General features: G+C 42.2%; 1 protein-coding gene across 4 annotated transcripts in view; it reads right to left on the bottom strand.

The window, feature by feature from the left end:
• ITPR1 (inositol 1,4,5-trisphosphate receptor type 1) overlaps positions 1–27,385 on the bottom strand; it is a 326,205-nt gene that overhangs the window by 127,351 nt on the left and 171,469 nt on the right. For all 4 annotated transcript variants that reach the window (XM_081821132.1, XM_081821136.1, XM_081821141.1 and 1 more), the window contains 12 exons: positions 27,112–27,170; positions 24,393–24,554; positions 24,118–24,288; positions 23,563–23,628; positions 22,384–22,521; positions 19,124–19,249; positions 16,433–16,633; positions 14,496–14,747; positions 13,117–13,242; positions 10,587–10,715; positions 6,133–6,253; positions 3,482–3,666 (listed from right to left, as the gene is read on the bottom strand). In XM_081821132.1, the coding sequence (XP_081677258.1) occupies positions 3,482–3,666; positions 6,133–6,253; positions 10,587–10,715; positions 13,117–13,242; positions 14,496–14,747; positions 16,433–16,633; positions 19,124–19,249; positions 22,384–22,521; positions 23,563–23,628; positions 24,118–24,288; positions 24,393–24,554; positions 27,112–27,170 (1,736 nt within the window). The remainder of the gene's footprint in view (positions 1–3,481; positions 3,667–6,132; positions 6,254–10,586; positions 10,716–13,116; positions 13,243–14,495; positions 14,748–16,432; positions 16,634–19,123; positions 19,250–22,383; positions 22,522–23,562; positions 23,629–24,117; positions 24,289–24,392; positions 24,555–27,111; positions 27,171–27,385) is intronic.

Below are 27,385 nucleotides of genomic sequence, written 5' to 3'. Positions count from 1 at the left end.
ATGGAAAAATGTCTACAATATGAGTGTAAAAAAATGGTTAAACAATAGCATGGACTATATGATCCAATTTTTTAGAAACAACATCAGTACCTAAGGATATATACCAAATATCAGCAAAACATCACTACTGGTTTTCTCTGGGTGGTGGGATTGCAGGTGATTCCAATTTTCTTCCATAAATGGGTACTTGTGAGTACAAATTATTTCCAATGAGCATGAACTATTCATATAATAAAAAGTCATACAAAAATGAGCACACAAATGAATGAACATGCTGTATCAACATGCTAAATACATGTACCCTGATAGCATGATGGTCTTCAAATGCAAAACACATAGCTGTAGGAGAGGAAAACAGAGAGAAGTTGAAAGAGCAGCAAAACCAACACAACAAACACCATATAAAGGCAAATGGCAGAAAACAGATGAGAAATTATCTTCAAAAGATGCTAAAATCTGTTGTGGCTTGGTAACTTGAAACCTAACTGGAAGCATTTGCTGGCTAAGACAGGGGCTGAACACAGCATGGTGGATAATATGGGAAGGCCTAGTTAACCAAGGAGATTTGCATGGGAAAGGCCACTTAAATTGCATTCAACTTAAGTGTAGATTTCATAGAGAATGGGCAATAAAGAATTGATTTATCTGTTACCCCAAAACTAATACTAAAACATGTGAATATTATTTATTTTATATTTAACAAAATTTGTAATCAATAATATTTAGGATGCATAAAGAATGCATGAATCAATCAAATTATTTGAGGGGGCAATTTTCCCAGCAAGAGTACACTGCAATATCCCTTAATTCATACTGACATTCACAGCATAGTCAAAAAGAGGGTCATTTTTGCAAAATTCTCTGTTTCCTCTTTGAAAGCATTCCAAATTCCCTTCTTCAGTAGTTATTGGTTCTAACTCTGGCAAATCTTTGTCTATAGCATTTGCAGGGGGTTGAAGCAGTTCTTCAACATCATATTCATAAAATCCTGCATCTTTTGCAAGGTTTGAACTTTACACTGCCATTGATTTGCATTGTATTGTCAAATGTTTAACATTCAGCAATCAAGGAGAGACCAACAGACAAGGATGGTGAAGCGATGGGCAGGGAAAGATGCTGGTGTTAAGTGAGGGGGATGTTCCAATGGGGATTAATTATATAAGCAGTCGGTCTGCAAGTGAATGTTCTCATATTATGGTAACTTCTGCTGTCCTAGGCAATCTTATAATATAGGGACTCAGACAATAAATCATTGCATAATGAGGATCCTTTCAGCCACTACTCAAGTCTTCACAACAAGCATTAGCTAGGCTTACATTTTTATTTTATTCCCTAAGAATATGCATAATAAATATAAGAAGAGCACAAGAAACTGGTGCGTTTGGCTGCAGATAATTTAGTTAGTTTGAACAGTAAAAAATACCGTGCATTCAAACAGTTATGAGTCTATAATATCCCTCCCCTTTAAAAATATAGTAGAGTCAGGAAGCACTCTATTTGAACTAAATTATCTTTGTTTAAGACTGGGTGTGTCACAATAAGGATGAAATTCTTTCCTTGACCTAAGAACTCCTTCCTGCCTCCCCAGCTCCATGGGCTCCAGCCACACCAACCTTCCTTTGGTCTTTGAATGCGTCACATTCTGTCCCATACAATGTTCTTTTCAAATGCTGTTTCCCTCCCTTCTATTCCTTTAAGTAAGTCCTACATTCCTCTGATCTTGGTTCAAACGTCACTCCTCAGCAAAGCCTTCTTGGATCATCATCCCAGCTCTGGGCATGATTAGGTTCCTCAGCAGCCCTCCATAGCACTACTCACTTCTCTGCAGCATTGTCTCTCTTGCCATTTTACTTTTATCCATGTGATTAGCTGACTAATGTCTATCTTCCTTCCAAAACTTGAGAATCTATGAAGGCAAAGATCATTTGTGGTTTTTCTCACCACTGCATCCCTGGCGCCCAGCATGAGTGGAGCTGATGAATGCATCTCTAGGCAGGTTATATAACCTCACAGAGATTCATTTATTTTATCTAATTATTACAGTCCTAACAGCAATGACAGTAACGGTAATAATTGTAATAGCAGCTGTCACTGATCAAGTGCTCACTACACGCCAGGCTCTAGTCTATGCCATTTACGTGTACTGTATTTTCCAAAAATGGCCACTGTTATATATCTTCTCTTGCACGTTCTTCTTACACTGCACCACTGACATTCTTCCCATTACATGGTGGTCTATGTCCCCTTCCCTTGAACCTCAGTGGACACTTGTGACCGCCTTGACCAACAGAATTTGACAAAAGTGATGCTATGTGTGCTATAAAGGCATTACAGCTTTCCTTGTCTCTCTCTCGAGATGCTAATCTTAGGCCCCAGCCACCATGCTGCAAGCAAGCGCTGACAATATGGGGAAACTACATGTAGATGCTTCAGGTGACAACTCCAGCTGGGGGTCCCAACTTCAACTGCCAAACATGTGCAAGATTTCAAGATGAGTCCAACCGCGGCTGTCATCTCACTGCAACTGCTTTCAAGACCCTGAGCAAGAAATACCTTAGTGAGCCCAGCCAACCTCTAGAACAGTGGAAGAGAGGGAAATAATGGCTGTTGCAATTTGTTAAGCAGGCACTGATAATGGGAACACATTATCAGCCTTGTAATCCTCACATCAACCTCCCGAAGTAGCTTTACGATTATCCTACTTTACAAATGAGGAAACCAAAGCACAGAACAATAAAGCAATTTTCCCAAGAACACACCATTTCTAAGCAATGGAGTCAGGATTTGACCCCAGGCGCTGGCCTGCGATCATGCCCTTAAGCACGGCAATGGGCCCATCTGAAGCGTCTGAGAATCTCCAACTATGGCCCATGTACACTACCTGTAAGAGAATCCCTTGAGGAGCTTGCTAAAGGAAGATGTTAATGTTAAGATGTATGTTTAAGTGTTTCATGTACACCTAATACTACTCTCCCCTTAACAAAGGGACAGATCTCTTCATAGGTGCTAAGAAAAAAGTATAATCCAGGTAGAATTTAGTTATACTTTTATTTTCACTTGGTTCATTCTGATAGAAAACTCTTTTCTCAGGCATTATTACACTTGTTTACTTGCTGAATCAAGAGGCTAAATATGCCAGGATGAGGGAAAAAAAAAAAATGGAGCCCTCATTCCCTTATCCTAAGTATGCTTTTGTAATATTTAAATATTCCTTCTTGGTAAGAGCAGAGTCCCTATTCTCAAAAAGAAATCTGTAAATCTACGAATAACCTTTAAAGACCATGACTTTGTCAGGAGCTTTTCTCTTCCCAAGTAGCTTTGCATTCTTGGTTCTTTGTATATTACTGTGCTTGACTATCCATTCACATACTGACATCTCTCTATGGCCAATCTTGGTTTTTCTCTGGCTCATGGAAGCACTGCTGTGTGGGAACCACCTTAGGCCAGGTTCAGGTTCACTCCTCTCTGGGCCAAGCATTACCTGCAATCTCTCAATGATATTCCGGTAGTCTCTAGAAGCTGCCAGAACAGAGTCTCTGCGAGCCGCATTACGGGCAGTCAGACGCCAGTTCATGGCAGTTTTCTGTACGATGCTGTGGGACTTCAGAAAGAGGTTGTTGACTTGGCTGTCCAGGTCCACAGGAATAGCGATGGCTCGGCTCTTGGCTACACAGAAGAAAGATGACTCGTGAGTCGCCAACTTGCATGGGAGATGCCCCAAAGACAGACTTAACTCCCCCATCACCCCCTCAGGCAAATTTTTTCCATAGTATGTCACTTGCATGGCATGGAGTGTGAATGCTGAGGAGCTCAAATGAACTTGACCATCCTTAGGTCAGCGATTTTCAGTGTGAATTCTGGGGGACAGTAGCTCTGAGGTATGTTAACATGTTCTAAGGTCAAAGTTTAGGCAAATCAAAGTGTGTTCATATATTTTAAGAATTATTAAGATAGGGAACTCATTTGGCCAACAAACTATTTTTCTAAAAATTCTCTCTCAGTGGTATTCTATAGAACAATCTACAAAATGCCAATTTAAGCCAAACATAACACAAAAGATGACATTTACAATAACATAAGCCATTCTTTACATTTAGGCTCTTCTCTTCCCCTCTTAAACTCCAGTCTAATCATGAGAAAAGGAACAATCAAGCCCATGGTGTGGCGGGGTTGGGGGGGGGGATATTCTACAGGACACCTGACCAGCACTCTTTAAGACTGTTAATGTCATAAAACACAAGGAAAGTCTGAGGCACTGTTGCAGCCCAGAGGGAACTGGGGAGGCATCACAACTAAATGCAACGTGGGAGCCTAGACTGAATCCTGGAACAGATAAAGGACATTGATGGAAAAAGTGGTGCCAGGTCTGGAGTTTAATTCGTAGCAATGGGCCAATATCAGTTTTGTAGTTTTGACAAAAACATCCTGGTGTTGCAAGATGTTGACAGCAGGGAAAACTGGGTGAGGGGCATATGGGAACTCTGTGTGATATCCTGGCAACTTTCCTGTAAGTCTGAAATTATTCCAAAATAAAAAGTTTAATTAATAAAGGAAAATAACTAAGACCAACAATCTTTTTTTCCCATATGGGAAATCCAACAACCTCTGAAAAACAAGACAATGACTTCCTGTCTTCAATGCTTCATAAGACCAGAAGCAAAGAAGGTGCCATATTACCTGTATCTAACTGTAAAAACAATGCCAGCACCCTGGAAGAAGCAATTTGAGAAGCAACTGTTTAAATCCAAAAAAACAAAAAACAAAAAACCACAGTGTGGGGAAAGGAATCATCAGCCAGCCAACGAATTTCTAACAGTTTAATATAGCAAGTGAGAAATTTGGGAAAAAAGATATGAATAATATAAAAATAAAAAGCAGGATGCACAGCATACACTCAGCTAGAAACAATGTGCCTTGGATACCCCCTTTTGAAGATAAACCATGAAAATAGTGAACTTTGGTGTGATTTTAGTCAGGAAGAAGTATTCCCCAAGGGGCATATGTCTGAATTCCTGGGGTGCTGTGCTGTTTCCATGGCCTGCCACTTCATAGACATCACCTCCCTCTGTCTTTTCTCATCAATGCCAAGCCAATTAAAACATTTCATCTCCCTAATGAGCGTTGGGCTGATCAACTGGGCAACCTGCCCAAATTTTACTCAACAACTTTATGATGCATGATCCTACATGGGCAGAGTAGCGAGTTTTGGGGATATAGTCTCAGAACCCTGGTTCTGAGATATCACATCATGAACCTACAACATACACACTTTCAAAAGCCTCATCTCTTATTGTGAAATAGTGCTGCAAAAATAATAAAAGGACACCAACACCTACCACTTGAGAGTCAAGGAAATCAGGATGGGAGGACTGAAATCAGGGAAGTAACACCATCTGTATTGGCTGGACAGCTACTCAGTAGTGCTAAGAACCCCACCTGCCTCTTCTGCTGCTCTCAGGGGATCTAAATAGCTACTATGGGGAGGTAACTCTTCTTCAATTTAGGCAGGAAGATGAACACCTTGCTTAACATTTATAAAGGGGAATAGGGCCAAGGAAGAGAGTCTGAGTAAGTCAGGGTGAAGGGAGCAGTAATTTTCATGACTTCCTTTCAAAGCTGCCAGAGAGGTGACAAGTGAGGGGCGGGGAGGGAGGAGGGAATGGAGCACTATTTATCATCGAGAGGCAAAAGGGATCAGTGTAGCATTTCTGAGAAAGGATGTTCCTTGGGGTTGGACATGTACTTCGTAGGAAGAAAGTTTCCATACGGTCAAATACACTTACTGGAGTAAACAAATCCGTTTCCTGAATGAGAGACTTCCCAGAGCCTTGAATTAGCTCGTGTGCACTGTGACTTGTCAAGAGTTGCCTAACATTGAATGGTGGACTCTTTATTTTTTCAAAGCCTAGCTTTCTTTGGGACTTACTGGCTCTTAACTTTGGGAGATGCTGGCTTGGTAGATGAAAGCAAGGGTTAGCAATCAAAAAGACCTCCATTCCAGTTCTGCCTCTGCAACTTCTTGTGTGTAGAACTTCAGAAGAGCTAGAACAAGTTCTCAAGAAATGGCAGTCTTTATTACTGTCAGGCAATTCATTTTTATCACAGTCAATCCCAACTGCACTAATATCTTACCTACATCAGAGAGCACCCGAATACAGCTCTCCACAGAGGCTTTTTGGCTCGGCATTAACCAGTTGCAGTGGTAAACCCTGAACACACCTTGCAGCAGTTGCACAAAGACAGGCTGGCGAGTCTGCAAGGAAGAGAAGCCAAGAGACGGGCGGTATGACTTTTCTGTAGATCACTGATATGCTGATCAGAAATAGACATTGCATTGAACTGTGGGTTAATGGTAATGGACCCTTTGCAAGAGTAAGAAGGGGTGCCGGTTATAAACAGGATTCTAGAAGTTGCCTAGCCCAAGGAGGAAAAAATCAGAAGCATTTTAAGGGCATCTACAAACCTGATGCCATCTAAGTCTGACCAGAAGAACAAAGAGTGGAATCACTGTCTGAAATCTGGTATTCTTGTCCAGTTACCAACTGGCTATATGACTTCAGGCAAATTGCCTCATGTCTCTGAGCTTTAACTTCATCCAATATATAAAATAAGTGGATTGAGGCAAATTAACCCGAAGTTCTTTCCAGACATTATTTCCTATAAGCAGAACCTCTATTTTTAATCAGCAAAAAACAAACTGATGAGTGGATCTCACCAAGAATGCTTACTTATTTCTAGCAGTGTCTTCAATGATATAAACAGAAGATAGTTCTGATGGTTACTCGTTCTAAGTATTCATTTACTACAGATGAGTTAACTATATGGTAGGATCTATTCCTATGACAGTATAAATTTGTACTCTTTTTAAAATAAGAGAACTCCAACATTTACTTCCTCCGAATTTCCAAATGCGTTTCAAAGTTTTAATTATGGTCTCCATCCAAAGCTACCTGGGTCAGAGTAGCTTTGACCTGCAAGGCAAACATTACTGTATACAGTGAGCTACTCCCTGTTTTTAGTTTGGGGGAAGAGGACTTGCATAGTCCCTCCAAAACACAGTGGGAATTAATATAGCAAAGAAAAAAAGTATTAAAAAGCTCTAGAGAGGTTTCTGAGATGGAAGAAAAACAATAGAAAGTGCTGGGAGGGGGGAGGAAGAACTCTATTAGAAGAAAATTCAACAGGTTAATAAAAATTCAGAACCTCTTCTATGAACAATGTTCAGATAACTTACACTTACTAAGTGCTACATACTTCAAATGAAAGCTCATTTGGGGCCTCAACAAACAATCCTGTGGCAAACATTTATAGCCTTAATGCTATAAATACAAAACAGAGGCCCAGACAGGTTAAAAGAAAGCACACAGAAGAACCAACAAGTGGTGGCAGAGCAGTGAGTCGACTTCAGGGCTCTCCGACGCCAACAACTTGTGCTCTTTCCACCAAGTTCACCCGAAAACCAGGATCTCTGCTTCCCTCAGGAAGTACTTTCTGTTCTACAGCTCACAGCCACCCAAGAAAGCAAACTGCATTGCTAATAGAGGACAGGATCATAGAGAGCCTGAGAAATGGGCTGAGAAACCCTGATATTAAGCTCCTGAGCACAAGGGTTCCAATGAGAGAAGCCATTTTTGGAGATCACTTCCCACATGCCAAGGGCTAAGTGCTTTTTTGGCTATCTCACTGAACCCTCACCATGACCCAAGGAAGTAAATAGTGGTATTATCATCCCTCTCATTGGCTCGTAGGTGTTAGAGTTGGGATGAGAACCCAATACCCAAACTCAAAGAAAGAAGTATCCTTTGACTAAATTAATTCAATTGAACCAATATTTATTAGGCCTGTGCTCTGTTCCATCTGACCCTTGGATAAACAAAAGATGAAGAAATTGGCCAGAGTAGCTGCCTCCTAATTACCCATTCCAATGGGCAATCTGGGACCATCAGCTCGCTTGACCTCTTGGACTAAAAAACATGGCCGCTCATCACCTTCTTCATAAAATGCTCCCTTTTCTTAGATCCTGAAGCCCTGCTTGTTCCTGAATCCCATCCTGCATGCGGGATAAAGTGAAGACCTTCCCCTGGCCTCTTTTGTATCTTGCCTTTAATTATCTGTGCTCTGCCCAGTCACCTCTAGTAAACCACTTCATTTTCCAGGCCACAACTTCAATGAGCAAATGTTTATACTTGGATTCTATCCCTCCACTCTCCTGAGTCTCACAGATTCATTTACTTATTCAATGATTTAGCATCTCCTAGGTTCCAAGCACAAAGCAAGGCACAGGGACCGAGCAGTATCGCAGACAACTGTGACCTAAGACATAACCACGCCCTTCTTACCGAAGCTGACAGTGTAGCGGGGGAAAGCACAAGCTCCTATTTACTAAGCACCTCCTATGTACCAGGCATTATGCTAGATGGTTCATAAACATTACCTCTAGTGCTCACAATAACCTGCAAGGTTGATATTCCATCCCTGTTTCAAATGTAAGCCAAGAGGTTCTGAAGTTCAGTGACCAAGGCCAGTCCACAGAGCTGATAAGGGGCACAGTGAGGATTTGAAACCGGCTTTATCCTGCTCTAAAGCCTCCAAAATTCTGTTCTTCCTCCCTGGATCCCACAGTTCCAGTTGCTTCCTGGACATTCCACTGGCAACATAAATGCAACACAGCCAAATCCGAGTTCATCATTTTCCTTCCTCATATGTTTGGCTTGAATAAAAAGAAGGAAACAAACCAAAAAAAACAAACAAACAAGGAAGTAAGCCAGGAAGGAGGTAAAAATCTAGCTGGGGAAATGAGGCATATGTTTTTCAGCATAAAAACAAAATAAAACAGGCTATGAGAGCTCCAAAAATAGTATTCCTTGAAAATGAAGGCTCTAGAATCCATAAGCTACCCCTTAAAAAACAAAGCTAAAACCACTTTGGACTTTATATTCTAAGTATAGATAGACAACCTGGGATCTCACTAGGAACTTTCAACATTTATATTGAAGATTCATCTCTCTGATGATTCTGGCTTATTAGGTGGTCCAAAAATTGGTTTCAAAGTAAGGCAATAGGAGGAGACAGGAGTGACCAAGATGGAAATCCAATACACAAGTTCCTGTTTAATGGTTTTCCAATTAATTTGATTGATTTACTTTGACATTTTGGTTTTGCAATACTGTTTCACAATCTATAGGAGAATGGGCATTGCTGTGGCGATTGTCACTTTAAATTACAAAAGAAGCAAGTCCAATCTTAGTAACCAAAGCAGCTTTCCTAGCGGGCTCTCCGTGTAATAGTAGTTGGTGAGGAGCATGTTCTGGTCTCTAGGAATTCATGTGCTTGGGATCCAACCAGTTTCTGCTCCCCAATTACTCAAGAATATGTACTGACATTTGAAAGGCAGCCTTCTAACTTCGTGATACTTTAGCTTAACCACTAGCTTGTACAGTTATTTCTAACTAAGCATAAGGTTACCAACAGTCCCAAGGAAAGGTATCTCATGAAAAATTCCATAATTCAAGTTTTTGCATCAGAGAGAAGTAGGCTGAAATCATGGTTATGCCACCTAATGGTTGTGACCCTGACTGAGCATGGTAATTAAACTTTCTGAGCCTCAGTTTACTCAGCTGCAAAATGGGAATAGTATCATCCACCTCATAGGCTGTAGTAGGCTTATATGAACTCTTTGCATATTAATGAAATATAGCAGTATCTAATTAACACACCAGGGAGTATGAATCACCCTTCCCTTGGAGAATTTACCTTCATTAGGATTATCTGTCTGTAGTCCAACAACCCTACGCCACCCATCAACCCTAGGCCACCCATCAACCCCAGGACAGCCTCCACCTCTTTCCACGACAAGGAGGGTTAATATTTCTCTTCTGACCGCTGGAGACCAAGACCAGCTTTCATCCTGCAGGCGGTACGAACGCACCTGCAGTAAGACTCGCACAGCAGTTGACCCAGACATAAGTTATATAAAGAAGAATGATTTTTTTCCAAGTCAAAGAATGACATCATCTCCTGGATCCATGGATTCCTACCTTTGAACCTGGAAATACCGTGGGAATCCTGATGCAGAGCCCCTGCAGTGCACGGCCCCAGGAGCACCACGCAGGAAGGCGTGCACACGCCCGCGGGGCCGGGCCACGCAGCAGCCCCGCCAGCCAGGCTGAACACCTTCTCACGCTAGCCCCGCACCGCTTTGGGTGAACTCTGGGTACACGCCTGGGAGTTAGAATCGGGATCTCCAAATGAATTTTTAAAAAGTGTTAACAACATGCTAGCACCTATCTGAAAGCTGCTTCTCCTTCTTCTAAGATTGAAGGGGGGGAATAACATGATTGAAGGGGGAAGAAAAGGCATCTTAAGGGGAAAAAAAAAATCAAAAACCAATAGATTCATCTGGTACAGAAAAACATTCTCAGGTGCTTCTTTAGCCAAGGGGCCCTCCACAGCAAGAAAAGAAAAAGAAAATTGTCTGAATGCCTTGCAGAACAACTCATGGATAGCTGCTCACTGTCAAATCCATGCCAATGGCCTCTGCCGAAGCTCGGCCGTGAACGCCCTGCATGTGCATTTGCCTTTCTTACCTGCAGCGTCGTGCTCTGGTCTGAGAAGGGAGAACTGAAGAAGGTGGTAACGATACTCATGACAATTTCAGTAACATACTTCTCCAAAATTGAGTCTGCGTGTTTCCGGTCACTGGTGTTGTTACAGGCCTACAAGGCAAATGGATGTTTCAGACATGACACCAGAACCTGCAGGTCAGTTGTAGGATTAAGAAATCTGTGACCACTCCTGCTGGTTACCCTTAACAAATGAAAGGTAAAGGCTTGCAGGTCAATATGTCTCCCTCTCAGGAATTACAGTAATAATAATAATAATAACAACAACAATAAATCATACAGAAAGAGAAGCTGATCAACTTGGATATCACATGCAGACGCACAAAACATTAAAATCAGGATGGGACCTACAGGGTCTTTGCTTCCAAATTCCTAGCCACGTGTGGCAAATCTAAACCTTAAAGAGGCAGCAAAAGGCATAGTAACTATAGTTGTCTGTACTTTTCCCTAAAAGTAAACTGTCCTCCTGGTTAAGCCATTCATCTGTTATAGACCATGGTTTCCCAATCCATATAATCAAGAGAATCAAATACACCAGTGAGGTCCATGTGATATTCTCCAAATCCACAACACTCTTTCATTCCATAAACATGTTACTATAGAGTTGTCAAATCACTATGTTGTACAGTGGAACTAATGTAACATTGTGTGTCAACTACACTTCAATTTTTAAAAAGTTACTGATGTGCAATGCTGTTGAAAGTAGTAGGCTGTGAGTCAGAGTTACGGACTCTGTAAGTTTTGGGGTGAGGAGAGACTTCAGATTTTACTTGCATTCTACTTAATTTTGCTGCTTAAAACAAGATTAGAAATTTAGAGGGAAAGGTTTAGAAAATACATTTTTAAAAAATCAAGTTTTATTACCAAATTCATTAGTCCTACAGTTTGAGACATTAACAGTGCTTATCATAAAAATATATGAAGGGCAAAAAAGAATCAAGTTTTATTAACTACCAGCTTCTAAGCTTAATGCTGAGCAGTTTGTAGACAAATTCAGAGAATGAAATTAGCAACTGATTTTACATTTCTGAATAATGTAATGTAGAGGTCAGCAAAGTTAAGGGCTGGTGGCGGTTTTTTGTTTTTTCTTTAAAGATTTTATTTATTTATTTGACAGAGAGAGACACAGCGAGAGAGGGAACACAAGCAGGGGGAGTGGGAGAGGGAGAAGCAGGCTTCCCTCAGAGCAGGGAGCCCGATGCGGGGCTTGATCTCAGGACCTTGGGATCATGACCTGAGCCCAAGGCAGACGCTTAACGACTGAGCCACCCAGGTGCCCCTGGTGGCTGCTTTTATAAATAAAGTTTTATTGGAACACAGCCATGCCCACATGATTACATATTGTCATGGCTGCTTTCAAACTACCAGGGCAGAGTTGAGTAGTTGTGACAGAGACCAGGTGGCCCACAAAGCTGAACATATTTAATATCTGGTCCTTTACAGAAAACTCTGCTCAGCCCTGATTAAAAACAAAACAAAACAAAACAAAGCAGGGGTGCCTGGGTGGCTCAGTCAGTTAAGCCTCTGACTCTCGATCTCAGCTCAGATCTTGATCTCAGGGTCATGAGTTCAAGCCCCACACTGGGCTCCACACTGGGTGTACAGCCTACTTTAAAAAAAAATAATACAACATAAAATAAAAATAAAGCAAAACAGTCCTTCCATCCCAGTCTCCAAAAAAACCTAGATTTATGCGATTAAAAGACTAGGAGGAATTTGAGATTTAAAATATATATATATGTCTGTGATACCAATACCTGGGTATTATTAAATAAAGTCCTAGATTGGGAAGAAAACAAGTTCTTGTAGGTTCCTTGTTTTCCACTGGTAACTGTACCATCAAGCAGAAATTATCACAGTCTAGGACTCTACAATGCACCTTTCTTTTTAACACGTTTCCAAAATTAAGATTCACTTTACAATTATTCTCTCTTGGTTCCTGGCACCCCTCCCCCAAATCTACCACCACAAAACTCCTAGTGAATCTATGGTGTGCCTTGTTAGGTGGTAAGTCTTGCAGCCTTAGGATCAATGTTAAGCTTGGAGCAAAACCAAATCAAGAGTATGAAGCCCAGCACAATGGCTGGGTCAGCAAAGCAGATGCAAACGGAAGTGCTTTGCAGAATCCTCGACACCAGACTGAAGGAGAGAAATGCTCAAGCTCAGGAAGGTGTCCTTCGAGAAGAAATACTGTCAAGGAAAAGAAAACTTTTAAATGTGATTTTAATATGTCTCAGATTATTATTCACAGATCAATCCATAAAGGATGAAATGAAAAGCAGAAATAATCCATCTTCCCTAGGAGTTTCTTTTACTAGGAGTAAAAGGTAGAAGAAATGAGACGTGTGCAATGATAAGAGTCACATCTGCCTCCCTGTACCACACATTAACAAAGTTGAAATTATGCAGATATTTCCCTTATGCCTGCATAAGGGTGTCCAGACACACGTGCACACACACTTGCGCTCTGCCACTCAGTTCCAGAGAGCCTTACCCTGCAGATGTCCACAAGGAAATTCTCAAACAATTTCCACATGTGATTGCTGGTGTAAATCTCCTTCATTTCCACCTCAGTATCCACATAGCAGTGATTAAGGAAGTTAATGTATGCAATTTTAACCTGAAGACAGAAACAGACTTTTCTGAAAAATCGATTTGGTATATGTGGAATAAGAGAAATGCAAATCAAAACTATGTTAGAACACTATTTTCACCTATCAGATAAATAAGAATCAAAAAGTCTGAGAAAATGCTGTGTGGACAAGGCTGAGAAAAATGCCATCTTGTCATTTCCTCCTTCATTAGAATCACCAGTTATTATCATCTCATTATATTCGCATAAGCCCATTGAACAGCCATGCAGGGCAATTACAGCACATCCATATGATAAAATTTTTATGTAACTATAAAAAAGGAATGTGGACTCTCTTTACAGACTGATAACGAAGAGAAGAACAGTGTATCCATAATGTCACCTCTTGTGTTTAAAAAAAAAAGAGGGAGCAGGGGAATGGAGAATATATATTTGTTTATATGCAGAATTCTAGACAATGTACAAGAACATAATAAATGATTTTCTGTGGGGCGGGAGGGGACAGATTAGGAGATTTTGCCTAGTTTACTCCTTTATAGTCTCTGCTATTTGAACTTTTCAAAATGTATTAACTTTTCAAAAAAATAACCTAAAAACATAATAGTGTATATATATATGATACATACTACATATGCTATATATAAATATATGTATATTTAGTTTAAGATATAAATTAGTAGTATGTATTTTAAATATACAAAGGCAAACTATATTCCGAATGATCCACAGTTTTTGTTGTCGTTTTTGTTACCAGCCAAAATATATGAATAAGAAAATGGACAGCTTAGAAGGAATCATTTCCAAAATCTAACAGGTATTTATTATGGGTGGTGGAATTATAGATTATTTTGATTTTCCTATTGCTTTCCTGTAGTTCCTCAGTATTTTATAATTGTCATCATTTCTACAATACAAATTTTCATTTTAAAGAATAAACTTGCAGAATAGGTCTTACTTGCACAGGAACCATATCTCAACCCATTCAATCTTGTTTTTCAGACATTCATTCAAAGGGGATTCAAAAATCCTCTTTGCTCCACAGGGTGAATTATTAATTTCCAAGAACAGAAGTGCAGCAGCAGATTCCCAAGGTTCTCAAGGAGACAGTAGGAAAGACTAACATCCCCCCGCCGCCGACGATCTTCATGCACAAAATTGGCATTCAAGAAAATGTTGCTCCCACCAACTGAGATGTCACTATGAAATGAGCGACAGGTCTCAGCACTGTGAGGTCTTGTGTGGGCCGGCCATGTGCAGAGGCATGACAAAGGCTCGCTTACCTCGGGGATGCAGTCCTCGTGGGTCACAACGCGGACGATGTCATCCAGCGGGAGCAAAGAGTTGCACTTTATCTCCGTGTAGACGTTCTTGCCCTCGGTGCACACAGCCAAGAGCTCCACCAGGTGGATGTGGTACATGAGAGGGCTGTTCTCGTCCATCCGGTCCCGTTCTGACCTCATCATCTGGATCAGGGTCTGGAAAGAGGCTCTGTCGTTGTAGAACACGAGGACGTCCTCTCCCGAATTAACCAGCTATAAAAAGAACAGGACTTGTTTATATTACACGCTTGCGGGGGGGGGGGGGGAGAGACACCGTTTAAAAAATATCTACTCGCAGAGAAAGAGAGATGTTCTGTCAGCATTTGCTTTCCAAAGCCAGTCTCACCCATATTACTAAACTCATGGAAATTTCATTCATTTCTCTGAATCAGTAACTGAGAATCTCCAGCAGCAGCATTTTAATTGACAGATACAGGTATTTGACAGTCGCCTTAACAAACTATCAGGGGAAGAGAAAGTCTACAGACCAACATTCATGTATCAAGTGGAAATGTAGATGGCAAGCTTGCACTTGGATTTCCAAACCTAATATTTAGGCTATGATTTTTCTTTTTAAAAATGTTTCCATTCTTTTTTATGCTTGAAAAGTAGTATCCCTCTTACAACTCTTTCACATACTGCCTTCTGTCTTCACAATTACCAATTATCCACTTCTTACTAAGATACGCCTTCCTTTCAATACTCGTCAAAAAAATCAAGGCATTCCTACTTATAACTTGTCCCCAGGACTGTGTGTGGCTTCTCATAAATCTACTGAAGAGTTAGTCAATTTCAGCACTGTGGGAAATACAGAAGATCCAAAAACGAGCTGGCACAGAAATCAAAATAAATATAGTCAATAGTATTTGCATAATAACAACTCACCTCTATAAGCCCTAATTAGGTGCCAGATACCATGATAAACACCCCATGTGGATTATCTAACCTCACTGTGCCTCAGTTTTGTCTGTAAAACTGAGGACAAAGATGGTATCTAACTCATGGTGCTGCGTCATGTAGATTAAATAACTGATTATATGTAAATTGCTTAGAACCGTGACTAGGGTATGGCAGGCTTCCAATAAATGTTAGCTATTATTGTCACCATTATTTCACTGAGTCGGCATATCAGCTTCTCAGCTGAATACCACTGCATCTTCATTTTGTAGGAAGGCGCGCTGAGGGTTGGGGAAGTCATCAGCTCACAGTGCCAGTAAAGTAGCCTAGCCTACATTCACATCCCAGGTCAAGTCAATTCTTTTAATTACACTACACTACCTTCCATTGGAATCCTATGATTTTTTTTATTAGACAGGATTATAAATCCAAGTGTTAGGTGGATTTACTTGAGGTTTCATTCTTTAAACAGGTGGAAAGATTTAATTAAGTATATTTGAACACCAAAACCACAGGTGTGGCAGAGGGCTTTCCTGGTCAGACAGCATCCCATGGGGCACCGACTTCCCACAGACAACCCAGCTTCTTCCCATGAATCAGCAAGCAACAATTTTTCTAGCTAGTAAAGTGAATAATTAAGGAAAAAGTCCTATAATCCACGGGAACATGGGCTGTTCTGGCTCACTGGTTTCTACCTACATTTAATCTCTACTCATTGTAATTTGGGTTCAATATTCCTATTTTTTCCCCTCTCAGAAGAATCTGAGCCAAAATGCCTTAAAATAAATAGGTTCACTGCTATGAAAAATCTGATCAGATTCTCACCTATATACACAATTTAAGCTCACAAACACACTCTCTCTCTTACACACACAAACCACAATTACGTTTTGTCCATTTATGTGGCTCCGGGACAGGGTGCCAGTTCATATAGACAGCAATAATTTAAAAAATTTGTATGGAACACCAGATGAAGGTATATAGAGATAAATAGTTGTCACCTCAGCCATGACCATGTCTTGGCATTTTTTGATGAATTTCCCTTCTGCCTTGACGATCGTCTGCAGGAACTTTATGTACTGGACGTTTCGACCGTGAGTCTCAATGCAGTGAACAAAGTGCTGGACAACCCGCTCATTGATCTCACTGCAGAGCTGGAAATTGTTCATGAAGATGTGCTGCATGGTGACTGCCTCCAGGATCTGGCACAAGAGTGAGGGCAGGAACACAGGGAAATGGTCAAAAGGCGGCTAGAACAGAGTACAACGTGAGAAAAAGTCTACCAAAGCACACAGAGATAAGCATTTAAACCCACAAAGAGACCTTTCTCTTTTCTCACTTCTGTGCTGCCTTTTTTTTTTTTTTTAAGATTTTATTTATTTATTTGACAGAGAAAGACACAGCGAGAGAGGGAACACAAGCAGGGGGAGTGGGAGAGGGAGAAGCAGGCTTCTCGCCGAGCAGGGAGCCCGATGCGGGGCTTGATGCTGGGACCGTGGGATCATGACCTGAGCCGAAGGCAGATGCTTAAGGACTGAGCCACCCAGCCGACCCCTGCCTTCTTTTTTAATCATAATAAACACAGAGAAAGGGAAACAAATCACTAGTCTTCAGCTCAATGAACTACACAGGAAACCCCAGCACCCAGATCAAGAAACGAAACGCCTCGCCACCCAATTTAACTCGTTTTGATTTCTGCAACCACAGATTAGTTTTGCCCGCTGTTGAGTCTCCTGTACTCTCTCCCGTCTGGTTTCTTTTGCTCAATAGCACATTTGCAATGCTCTCAACATGTTGCATGTATCAGTAGTTTGTTTGCGGTCACTGCTATGTATATTCCACAGCACGGATAAACCAAAATCTGCTTATCTATTCTATTGCTGATGGGCATTTGGGTGCGTATCCAGTTTTAATGGCAAAGAGTAACACTACACTTAGCACAAATAGGGCTGCTCTGAGCATTCTTCAACGTGTCTTCTGCTAAACTTTAATATATGTGCATTTCTGTTGGGTTTACACGCAAGAGTGGAATTGCTGGGTTGCAAAGTATAAACGTTTGGCTTGAGAAAGTACTTGCCAACAGCTTTCAAAAGATGTTAACAATTTCTACTCTACACTAGAGCTTTTCCATACCCTAGCTGATTTACAGTGTTGTTGGTCTCTTTGGTTTTAGTCATACTTTGCTGTGCAAATCTTAGTTAATTTACACTTCTCTGATGATCACTTTGTCCCATTTACTGGCTGTCTGGATTTCTTCTATGGATGATTTCATTTTAAAGTTTTTTTTTTACCCATTTTTAAAAACCCCTTTTAAAAATGGTTTGTCCTTTTCCTTATTGACTTTTTTGAGTTGGTTATATATTCTGGATAGGAGTTCTTTATTGGACACATGCAATGCAAATGTCTCCTCCCACTCTCTGGTTTGCCTATGGAGGATTTTAATAACATCATTTGGTGAATAGAAGTTTTTAAAGAAGCCTGGTTTATTGATATTTTCCTTTATAATTAGTGCTGTTTGTATACTGTGTAAGAAGATTTCAGTTTCCACCAGGTCATCAAGATATTTTCATGTTATCTTCTAAAAGATTTATTTTCTATTTTTTACCCAGAGTTATTGAGTGACTAAGTTATATGTTTGGTATGAGGTAGGGGGCTTTAACCTTTTTATCTTTAGTCTTTTCTTTCCTCGTACATAACAAAGAGGGAGTATTACCCCTCAGCCTATCAGACCTTCTCCTCCAAAGCCCTAGTGGTACTAAAAAATGAGTGTGTGAGTGTGCGTGTACTTACACGGATGTCCTTTGTAGAATTATTTACAAATCCAAAAAATTAAACATTGCCTAAATGTCTACTAATATGAGAATGATGTTTAAAAAGTTACAGCCATACTAGGGAACTCCATGTAGCCATCACAACTTCTCATCAAAAATGCAAAAAATTTATATATCTATGACTGGCAAAGACAGCCGTAATGTATTAAGTGAAAAAATCAAAATGCAAAATAAAGTGTAGAGTACGTCACAATTTTTCTTTAAAAAACTGCACAATACATACTTTCAAAACATATCTGACAAACTAAAGTATAACACAGTTATGTTTTAAATGAATATATTATGTATTTGTATGTATCTAACGTACTATGTATTATATTATGTACATCGAAAACTTTATGCATGACCTCAGGAGGATGTGGCTGAGAATCAGCAACTCTCTAGGGCTAAAATTTGATGTAATAAAGAATGTTAAGAAAAAATATAAATAGGGGCGCCTGGGTGGCTCAGTTGGTTAAGCGTCTGCCTTCGGCTCAGGTCATGATCTCCAGGGTCCTGGGATCGAGCCCCGCGTCGGGCTTTCTGCTCAGCCAGGAGCCTGCTTCTCCCTCTCCCACTCCTCCTGCTTGTGCTCTCTCTCTCTCTCTCTTTCAAACAAATAAATAAAATCTTTAAAAAAATATATATATATAAATAGATCTTACCTTGCCCTACCACCTCCTCCTCCCTTCCCCCGCTTTCTCCCCTAAAAAGATGGGGAGTATTTATGTCCTCCTAAGAGTTGGTCCAAATGTTCCCCTTGGAATGAATGTTGCATTATAACAAGTCCCCGTGGTCACAACAGCAAAAGAACAAGCTGTTCCTCTTACTGCTTCCTGCCCTCCTCCCCTCATAGATTTCCAGACAGGTCTGGAGTCTTACCCCTGGGTTGAGAAACAGGTTTATGTGTTTGTGTAGCAAGGCTTGATTCTGCTGGTTGCCTGCACAGAAATTCTGTAGGAATTCATGTGCCAGCCTCATTATCTCCTGCATCTTGGTATCTTCAGCCTGTGTGGAAGGAGATAGATGAAAAATAGGTTGAAAATAGGGCTATGCTGTGGACAAAAGAAGGTCAGCAGGCGGCAGCACCTATCTCCAGGCCAGGAGACCCAGTTCCTCGACACACCCATCACCTGCCGAGTGGGGTGCTGCAGGTGCTTGCTGAGGGCCTGTTGTGTGAAAATATGGGGGTGCTGTGCTGTTGACACTTCAAAGAAGCCAGTAACCTGTTCAATTGTCCTATATCCTCTTCTGCTAGCCATGGTCAGATACAAAAAGAATTTATTCGGGAAAGATGCAACACAGAGTAGAAGCTGAGAGGAAGCCTCTGGATCCCATTTCTAGCAATGCCCCCAAATCTCTGAACCCCCCCCCCATTTCTGAGAACAGAGAGACAGCAGAGCAACAGCTGAGTGCCTCACTGGTGGAGAGCCCACATCGCCCCAGCTCTCGGGCTCACCCTTCTTAATCTGCCTAATGCATATATGCATTAGAGCTTTTGGCAGGAGATAACATGTCGGAGTAGAAATCGCTTTAGATTATCAATTTGGGCAAATATACTTGCTGTAATCCTTTCCTTGTCACCTCAGGCTCAGCATTTAACCCAAGAGGTAGTTTTCCCATCTGCAAAATGGGGATAATACCTGCCCCAGGCATTTCACACAGCTGGTTATGTGATTCTCATTTCCTACAGTAAAAACATATACTCAGTGTTTGTAAAGCATTAGATGCCCCATGATAAGACAACTGATTAAACCCTACTGCCATTCTGCCCAATTCTAAACAAATAAACCTTTAATGTAGCAAAGATAAAGGAGAATGAAATGGAGTCATCCCTCCTATTCGTTTAGCCCACGGGAACCTCCCTAAGTCTTCTCACCTCTTTTCAGAGGCTGGAGAGCCTAGCAGTTAGGAAGGCAGGCCCTGAAACCTGACTGCTTAGTTCTTAGGCCAGATCTACCACTCACTAGCTGTGTGACGTCGGGCAAGTTACTTAACCGTTCAGGGCCTCCGTCTCCTCATCTGCAAAATGGAGGTAATAAAAATGCACACTTCATATGGTTGCCATGAAGATTAAGTGACAAAATCCGCGTCAAGTGCTTAGATGGTTATCACATAATCAGCGTTAACTACTGGTCCTGGTCTAGACCAAGGGTCAGACAGAACTTTAGGTTTTGTGGGTCAAAAAGCAAAAGAGAGGACATCATGCACGTACCACTAAGAATGTAACTATTTAAAAATGGAACAATCATTCTTAGCTAATATGCTGTATAAAAACAGGTGGTAGGCTGGATTTGGTTCATGTCTGCAGTTTGCTCACCCTGGTCTAGATAATAATCCTGGGAGAAAACAGGACACATCTGTCAGAACAACTAACAGAAGGAGTCTGAGCTACCAGCTTTAACAATCCAAAACGGGCAAGTTTAAGAGGACATTAATAGCAAATCCCCACACAACAGAGTGGGTATTACATTTGTCTCCCATTAACAGAGAAAAGTGGCACGCCTTCCAGTTCTAAGAAATCAGAGGCCTTGGGACAGAGAGAGACACTGCTGGTTGGCAGCAGTCACCTCAAACAATTCTGCACTCTTTCACTTCTTCAGCTAAAAGGAGAGTCTGCTGGGGCTCACAAAACTAAAGACTTCATCATTTGAAATGGATTTTTACAAGACAAGTAAGCTCTAAAGACATCACATAACAAGAAAGTATCTGTAGCAATTCCTCCACTGTTCTCCCACACTGGGATATCTGCACTCATGCACACACACACACACACAATGTTCTGCCACCAATTCCAGCCACATCAGGTTACCTATTCGTTATGTTAACATTACTCTACGAAGGCACAACTTTAAGGCAACTGATGATATTATGAGGCAAAGATAAGGCCAGCAAACTACCTCCTCACATTCTTTACACATAGCAAGGTGGTGAATCAGCTTGCTGGTTCTAGTCTAAATGTCAGTCAAGTTTGGATGACATGCACACTTACATTAATTTCAAGTTAGTTAAGTTCCTGACCTAGTAGAGGGATTAAGCTTAATTGTGGCTACTGAAAGGCTTGAGTAGCCTGAATCCCACAGTCCCCATGACTGTGGTGGTGGCCTCTGCCAAGAACGTCCTTGCGCACAGGGCAGCAGGTACAGCAAACAAGACCTGGGCTCCACAACTGGGCAGGCTGGCTCTGTCATGTGTTGCTGGGCCGTACAGGCAAGGTATTGAACCACTGGCGACAGCCTTCTCACCTAAAGTGGGGCTACTAAAAGCATGACCTCTCTCATGTGCTGTCTTAAGGATGAAATGAACTAGTGAATGAAAATGACCTAGTGCAGTGCCCCCTGGCAAGCACGAGCAGTAAGCCTTCTTCAGGCAGCTCTACACCAGCAAGTTTCTCTGGCAGTCATTGGTAAACTCAAGAGGCAGAAATCTATGCCCTGGGACTCTAAATTTCCCCAAGCCTCAGTCTCCTCATCTGTCAAGTGGGAACACCATGACAACTGCACTGGATTTTGGAAGCGAACAGATGCTTTTGCAAGCGTCAGGCAGGCTGCACAGTGCTAAGCACTATTTATTAATTTGTGTCAGGCAGGCTGCACAGTGCTAAGCACTATTACCCTACTTCCCTAAATCCTAGCACTGTCAATGACAAACGCTGGCATGAAAGAACACGACAGAGAGTATAGCTTCCAACGACAGAAAAGAGGGCTTAGAGCAAAGTATATGCTAGATCCAAATACTCGGCCAGACGTCAGCACGCTCCTGAGGACCTCCCAAGTGGGCAAGCTCTATGTTCCCACATGCCCCTAGCAACCTGTAGGGCTTAAACTGCCTGAAGGGCACTTGCAGAGGACGCTGTGCAGCACAAGCCCGTGTGCAGACAGAGCTCCGTCTATCGAACCTTCGCATCCAGCATGGCGTGGGAGCGAGGCGACAATCAATGGATTCTGGCTTAGAATCCTACAGTTGGAGGCAGGTTGTGGGTGATCCCATTTTATGATGCTCTTTGTTTCATACAAGTCACCTACAAGGGCCTTATACTCACGGTCATCACATCTACTTCATGTCTTGGCCAACGATACCAAATGCGAAGGGTTTAGGAAAACCCGGGGATCCCCCCCCACCCCGGAGGGGGACTCGCTCACCTTCTCATAGGGGATCTGCAGCAGCTCCAGCACCACGGCGTGCGCGCTCATGTTCCGGAGCAAGCGCTGCTGCTGCTTCCGGCTCTTCCTCACAGACGCGCTCTCCTGAACACAGAGTTTGCTGAGGCGAATCAGAATCTGTCCGAGAGAAACACCCAATGGTTGTACCTCTGACCAACCTCGCAGTTCTGAGCTCCAATGTACCGCATGGCAACAACAGTCAGTGAAGGTGTACGTACAGGTGAAATTTGCTGAAGTAAATCCTAAGTGTTCTCACCCCCCTCGAAGAGCTTGCTCTGCGAGGTGATGGAGGTGTTCGTTAACCTGATTGTGGCAGTCATCTCAGAGAGTATGTCTATCAAATTACTGCGTGTCATGCTTCAAGGAGGTGACAGTACTTTTTTGGTCAAGTATACCTCAATAAAGCCAGATGAAATTTTTTTGAAAAAAAAAAAATGAAAGAAATAGACCTCTGAAAACTAGGGAGCATGACTGAGAAAAAAAACCGTAGGCACCAGTCGTGGGTAGGGAGGCGGAAGTGATCAAAGCATATTAAAACACCCAAAACGAGGGAGATGGTGCTCTAATATGTAGTATCCCTGTTAATCGCGTCAAACCGAACCTCCACATGGCTAAGAACATGTCTTTCCAGTGTACGTTACGCAGTGGATTATGGCTTCAACCAAAAGTGGGACAGTTTCAGAAAGATCTCCTAAAATGGTGAGACTCAGCATCATTGCCAGGGACTTGGGAAGAGTTTGCTCTGGGGTAAAAAAAACCCACAAAGCTCCCAACCTCCCAACTCTGAACTACCTTATGCAAAGAATTCTAAAGACCCAGAGCCCTCCCTGGTGGACTATGTGCCAGCCACTGAGATAGAGCCTTGACAATTGTATCAATTAATCCTTTGGTCAATTATAAACCTTCAGAAATACAGGTGCTAACTGCACCTATAAAAAGTGAGAAAATTGAGGACACACACAAAAAAGTGGCACAAGATGCTTTGAACCAAGATCTGACCGTAAAACCCAAGTATGTAACCTCTGCAAGCTTCTTTCTCCCTGTGAAACTTTACATGAAGAAAAAAGCTGAAGTGTTTGCACTTTCAACTTGACTTTCACAAACCATAGGTCCTAGGAGAATTAATAAAGAAGGAAAGAAGGCAGGAAGTCCACTTACCTCTTTTACCACCCTGTAGTTGTAGCTGCTGGTGCTCTCGTGCTTTTGTGACTTGTTATTCCCCTCCTAGGGACCAAAAATAAATGTAAGTGTGGTTTGTTCGGCCCTCGGGCAATAGTCTGTTTGTTCAGGTTGGCATCAGCATTTAGGAAACCATGAGAGTTTGGCAGTTTTCCTACAGTCATGCTGGGTTTCAGCCCAACTCATTCTGATTGACATGATTTCACTGAGGTGGGAGACGATGGGGGGTCAGCCTACTGAGAACAGGTTCTTTCCTGGGTGGGTCTGCAGGGGAAATCTGGTGCTCATCCACTCAACAACAAAGTCTATTCCCCATGGTCCAAGGTAACATGGAAAAGTAGCTAAACTTCCATTTTGCAGTTTATTTCCTAGGAGAATGGCTGTTACTTCGGCTACTTAACAAGCAGATCCCTGGAGAATAAAGCTCATCCTACAATCCTACAATCTGCACTTTTACCTAAAACCAGAGAGGATATTCCCTTGTTTAAGGAGCCCATCCATCTGCTCTGGAGGTGTGACCTGCGTTTCACCCACCTCTGTTTTCTTATGTTCATTTTCACCAGAGGCACCATCCATGACCTCGTCAGGGCCCTGCCCTTTGTACACCCAGAGCTCCGACTTTTCCACAATGGATCTCAGCTGATCCAAGTCTTGTTTGATCTGTTTGTAGTTGTCGACATCTTGGCTGGTAACAAGCAGCTGGACCTGAACAAATGTAATGTGTCAGGGGCGCACAACCACCTCTTGGAAAGTTGACAACACCAACACCAACACACACACACACACACACGAATGGCAACCCCAGCTACCTGTTTGAAGGCCTGCAGGACCTCCTGCCTCTGACTGAAGTGCCGGAAGAGAAGTTGCAGGGCCCCCGACACCAGGGGCGGGTAGTCGTGCATCGTCAAATGCAGCAAGACTCGGAGGAAGGTTCTGCCGCCGTGGTCGTCCAAGTCCAGGGGGGTGTTCTCCTCACTAAAGGAGTGCATGGTAGGGGAAAGGCCAGATGAGCCACAGACGCCCTTCTCGCATGCACTCGGACCCAGACACACCCACCAGTCAGTTCTAACCCCGTAGTCAACCTTGGGGGACTTGAGTATTAATAAGCTCCTGAAACAACACAATCTTGTTTTAACTTCAACTCTATTGTAAGGTGAGGGCACAATGAAGATCTCACCACTGTCCAATTTTAAACCAATGTCCCTACCTTCCCACAGTGACAGGACCTGGCTTTTTTTATCCAGATTCCTGACTGACTCCTCGATTTGAGTATTCTGCTGGGTCTCATCTATCGGTGGAGAACTGCACACAGTTGTGTTTCTCCTCAATTAGGAGTTTATTGTTTTATGTAAGGTGCTGTAACTCAGGGCCTAGCAAAGTACCTGTGGTAAAGGACCTGTTGCGTATACTTCCACTTTACAGCTAACTGATGACTTAGTCTATACCAGGTCCCCTGACCACGCACGTGGATGTGGCAGTGTCAAGGTGCCATAAAAGTGGCCCAGTGATTACTCCCATGCTCTGTACTTCTCATGTCACAAACCGGTAGCAAGCAGTCTGCAGACCCCACTTTGAGGCGTGTTGCCACAAACCATGACCACGCAGTGTGCTTCAAACTGAGGTTCATTAGCAAGCTGCCAGGGGTTATCGCAGTATCTATTATAACTGTGTGTCATTTATATAATTAAAAAATTAGTAAGCATGTCCTTGATCAGAGAGCAGATCACTGCATAACTGAGCACTGCCACTCCATTGTTGTGTCAGTGGCTAGATTGTGTTTACAATCAAATGAATGCCAAATGGCGAGACCTTCATGTTTGCAGGTTAGCAAGAAAAGCACAGAGAGGATTTCACAGGAAAATACTCCATTCATGCTATGTGCTCCAAAAAGATGTGAAGACAGTGTCACTGCTGTTCAATACTAGAAAATGATGGGAGAGTTGAGATACCACGAGAGCACATGGGAGTGTCATCATGTTGAACTCAACATACTTTGTGTTTCAGAAAAACATCTTTCATCATAGTAAATAATACTGCTAATTCAAATTTCACAGGTTTTACTGTTAGACTGCTAACACTGGTGGCCCCCGCAACAAAAGAGACTTTCCTGGTATAGACATCCTTATGTAGGCCCCTCCCACACTGACACTGGGCTCAGCCATGTGATTTTCTTTGATCAACAGTATATTAACAACATGATACAAGAAGAGGCTCGATTAGTGTTGTACATTGTTGGCCTATCCTGTCAGGATCTTTGCACTTAGAGCCAGTCACCATGCTAAAAAGAAGCCTAAGATAGTTACGTGTAGAGAGAGAGGGAGGGAGGGAGAAAGAGAGGTCCCAGCCTTGCAGATATTCCTACCAAGGAGCCAGAAATGTGAGTATAAAACCTTGGATGTACCAGGCCCAATCACCAGCCCCAAGAGACTGAACAATGATCAGCAGATGAGCCATCCAGCTTAGCCCCAGTCAACCCACTTAATTCTGAGAGGCAATAAAAGGATTATTTTTTAATCCACTAAGTATCTGGAGTAGTTTGTTACACAGCAATAAATAACTGAACCAAGTATGCGTATGAAAAGAACTATGCGGTGGACGCCTGGGTGGCTCAGTTGGTTAAGCGTCTGCCTTCGGCTCAGGTCAGATCCCAGGGTCCTGGCATTGAGCTCTGCGTCAGGCTCCCTGCTCAGTGGGGGGTCTGCTTCTCCCTCTCCCTCTGCCCCTCCCCCTGGCTCATGCTCTCTCTCTCAAATAAATAAAATCTTTAAAAAAAGGACTATGTGGGGCGCCTGGGTGGCTCAGTTGGTTAAGCGACTGCCTTCGGCTCAGGTCATGATCCTGGAGTCCCTGGATCGAGTCCCGCATCGGGCTCCCTGCTCAGCAGGGAGTCTGCTTCTCCCTCTGACCTTCCTCCTTCTCATGCTCTCTGTCTCTCATTCTCTCTCTCAAATAAATAAATAAAATCTTTAAAAAAAAAAAGGACTATGTGCATAGGGTATTTATATGAGCTTGTGGCTATTCGAGTCTTGTAGGTATTTGAGTCTCATAATAATGTTTTAAGTCAACATTGAGTAATCTAATCTTTTAAAAAGAGGATCATACATTTGTCTAATGTTAGGGACAATGTGTGTTTCTATTGTTGCATGGTCTCAAAAGAGCTCAGGGACAAAAATGGCAGTCCACCAGCAGCAGAAACACATGATCTTGCTAACCTCACTTTGTTTTCAATCCCCTCTTTCTTTCAACCCTATTTTGCACCATTAAAAAAAAAATCTTTTAATATGTGTATTTGGGGAAACCTACTTACATTCCTTCTATCCCAGGCAGGAAATACATAAACACACACACACACTGCCAACTAATATCATTCTGACCTAAGCACTAAGGGTTACAAAGAGAGCCATAAAATAACCTAAACCCAAAGACTAATTGTTTCCTAGAAAAATGAAGGGAAAGCCTTTTAGAGCTACACAAAAGGAGGCTTCCCAATCTTAGAACCACCTACAAAACCGAACACTGAAAATATACTTTCCTTCCTCCAAAGATGCCTTCTGCTTGCTCTTCAATGTGTTCAAAGTCAAGAGTACCTGAAAAGTTAGAGAACATAGCTTCAGATGTAGAAAGGTCTAAAAAAACGGGCTGTTGGTGAACTTTCCCAAAAACAGCCTTGCCCCGCCCATACATTAACTTCAAGTCTTCTAGAATCTTATCTTGTAAAACTGTGGAGCCAGGTCAACCCAGATCACACTGCCCAGTGGCTCTGGTGTGCACTGTTTCACATTTCTGCCAGTTTTCTACTGAC

Source organism: Leptonychotes weddellii, chromosome 1 (genome assembly GCF_054177405.1).
Source record: "Leptonychotes weddellii isolate Sample4059 chromosome 1, ASM5417740v2, whole genome shotgun sequence".
NCBI classification, from domain to species: Eukaryota; Metazoa; Chordata; class Mammalia; order Carnivora; family Phocidae; genus Leptonychotes; species Leptonychotes weddellii.
This window is presented reverse-complemented; position numbering and strand designations above follow the sequence as displayed.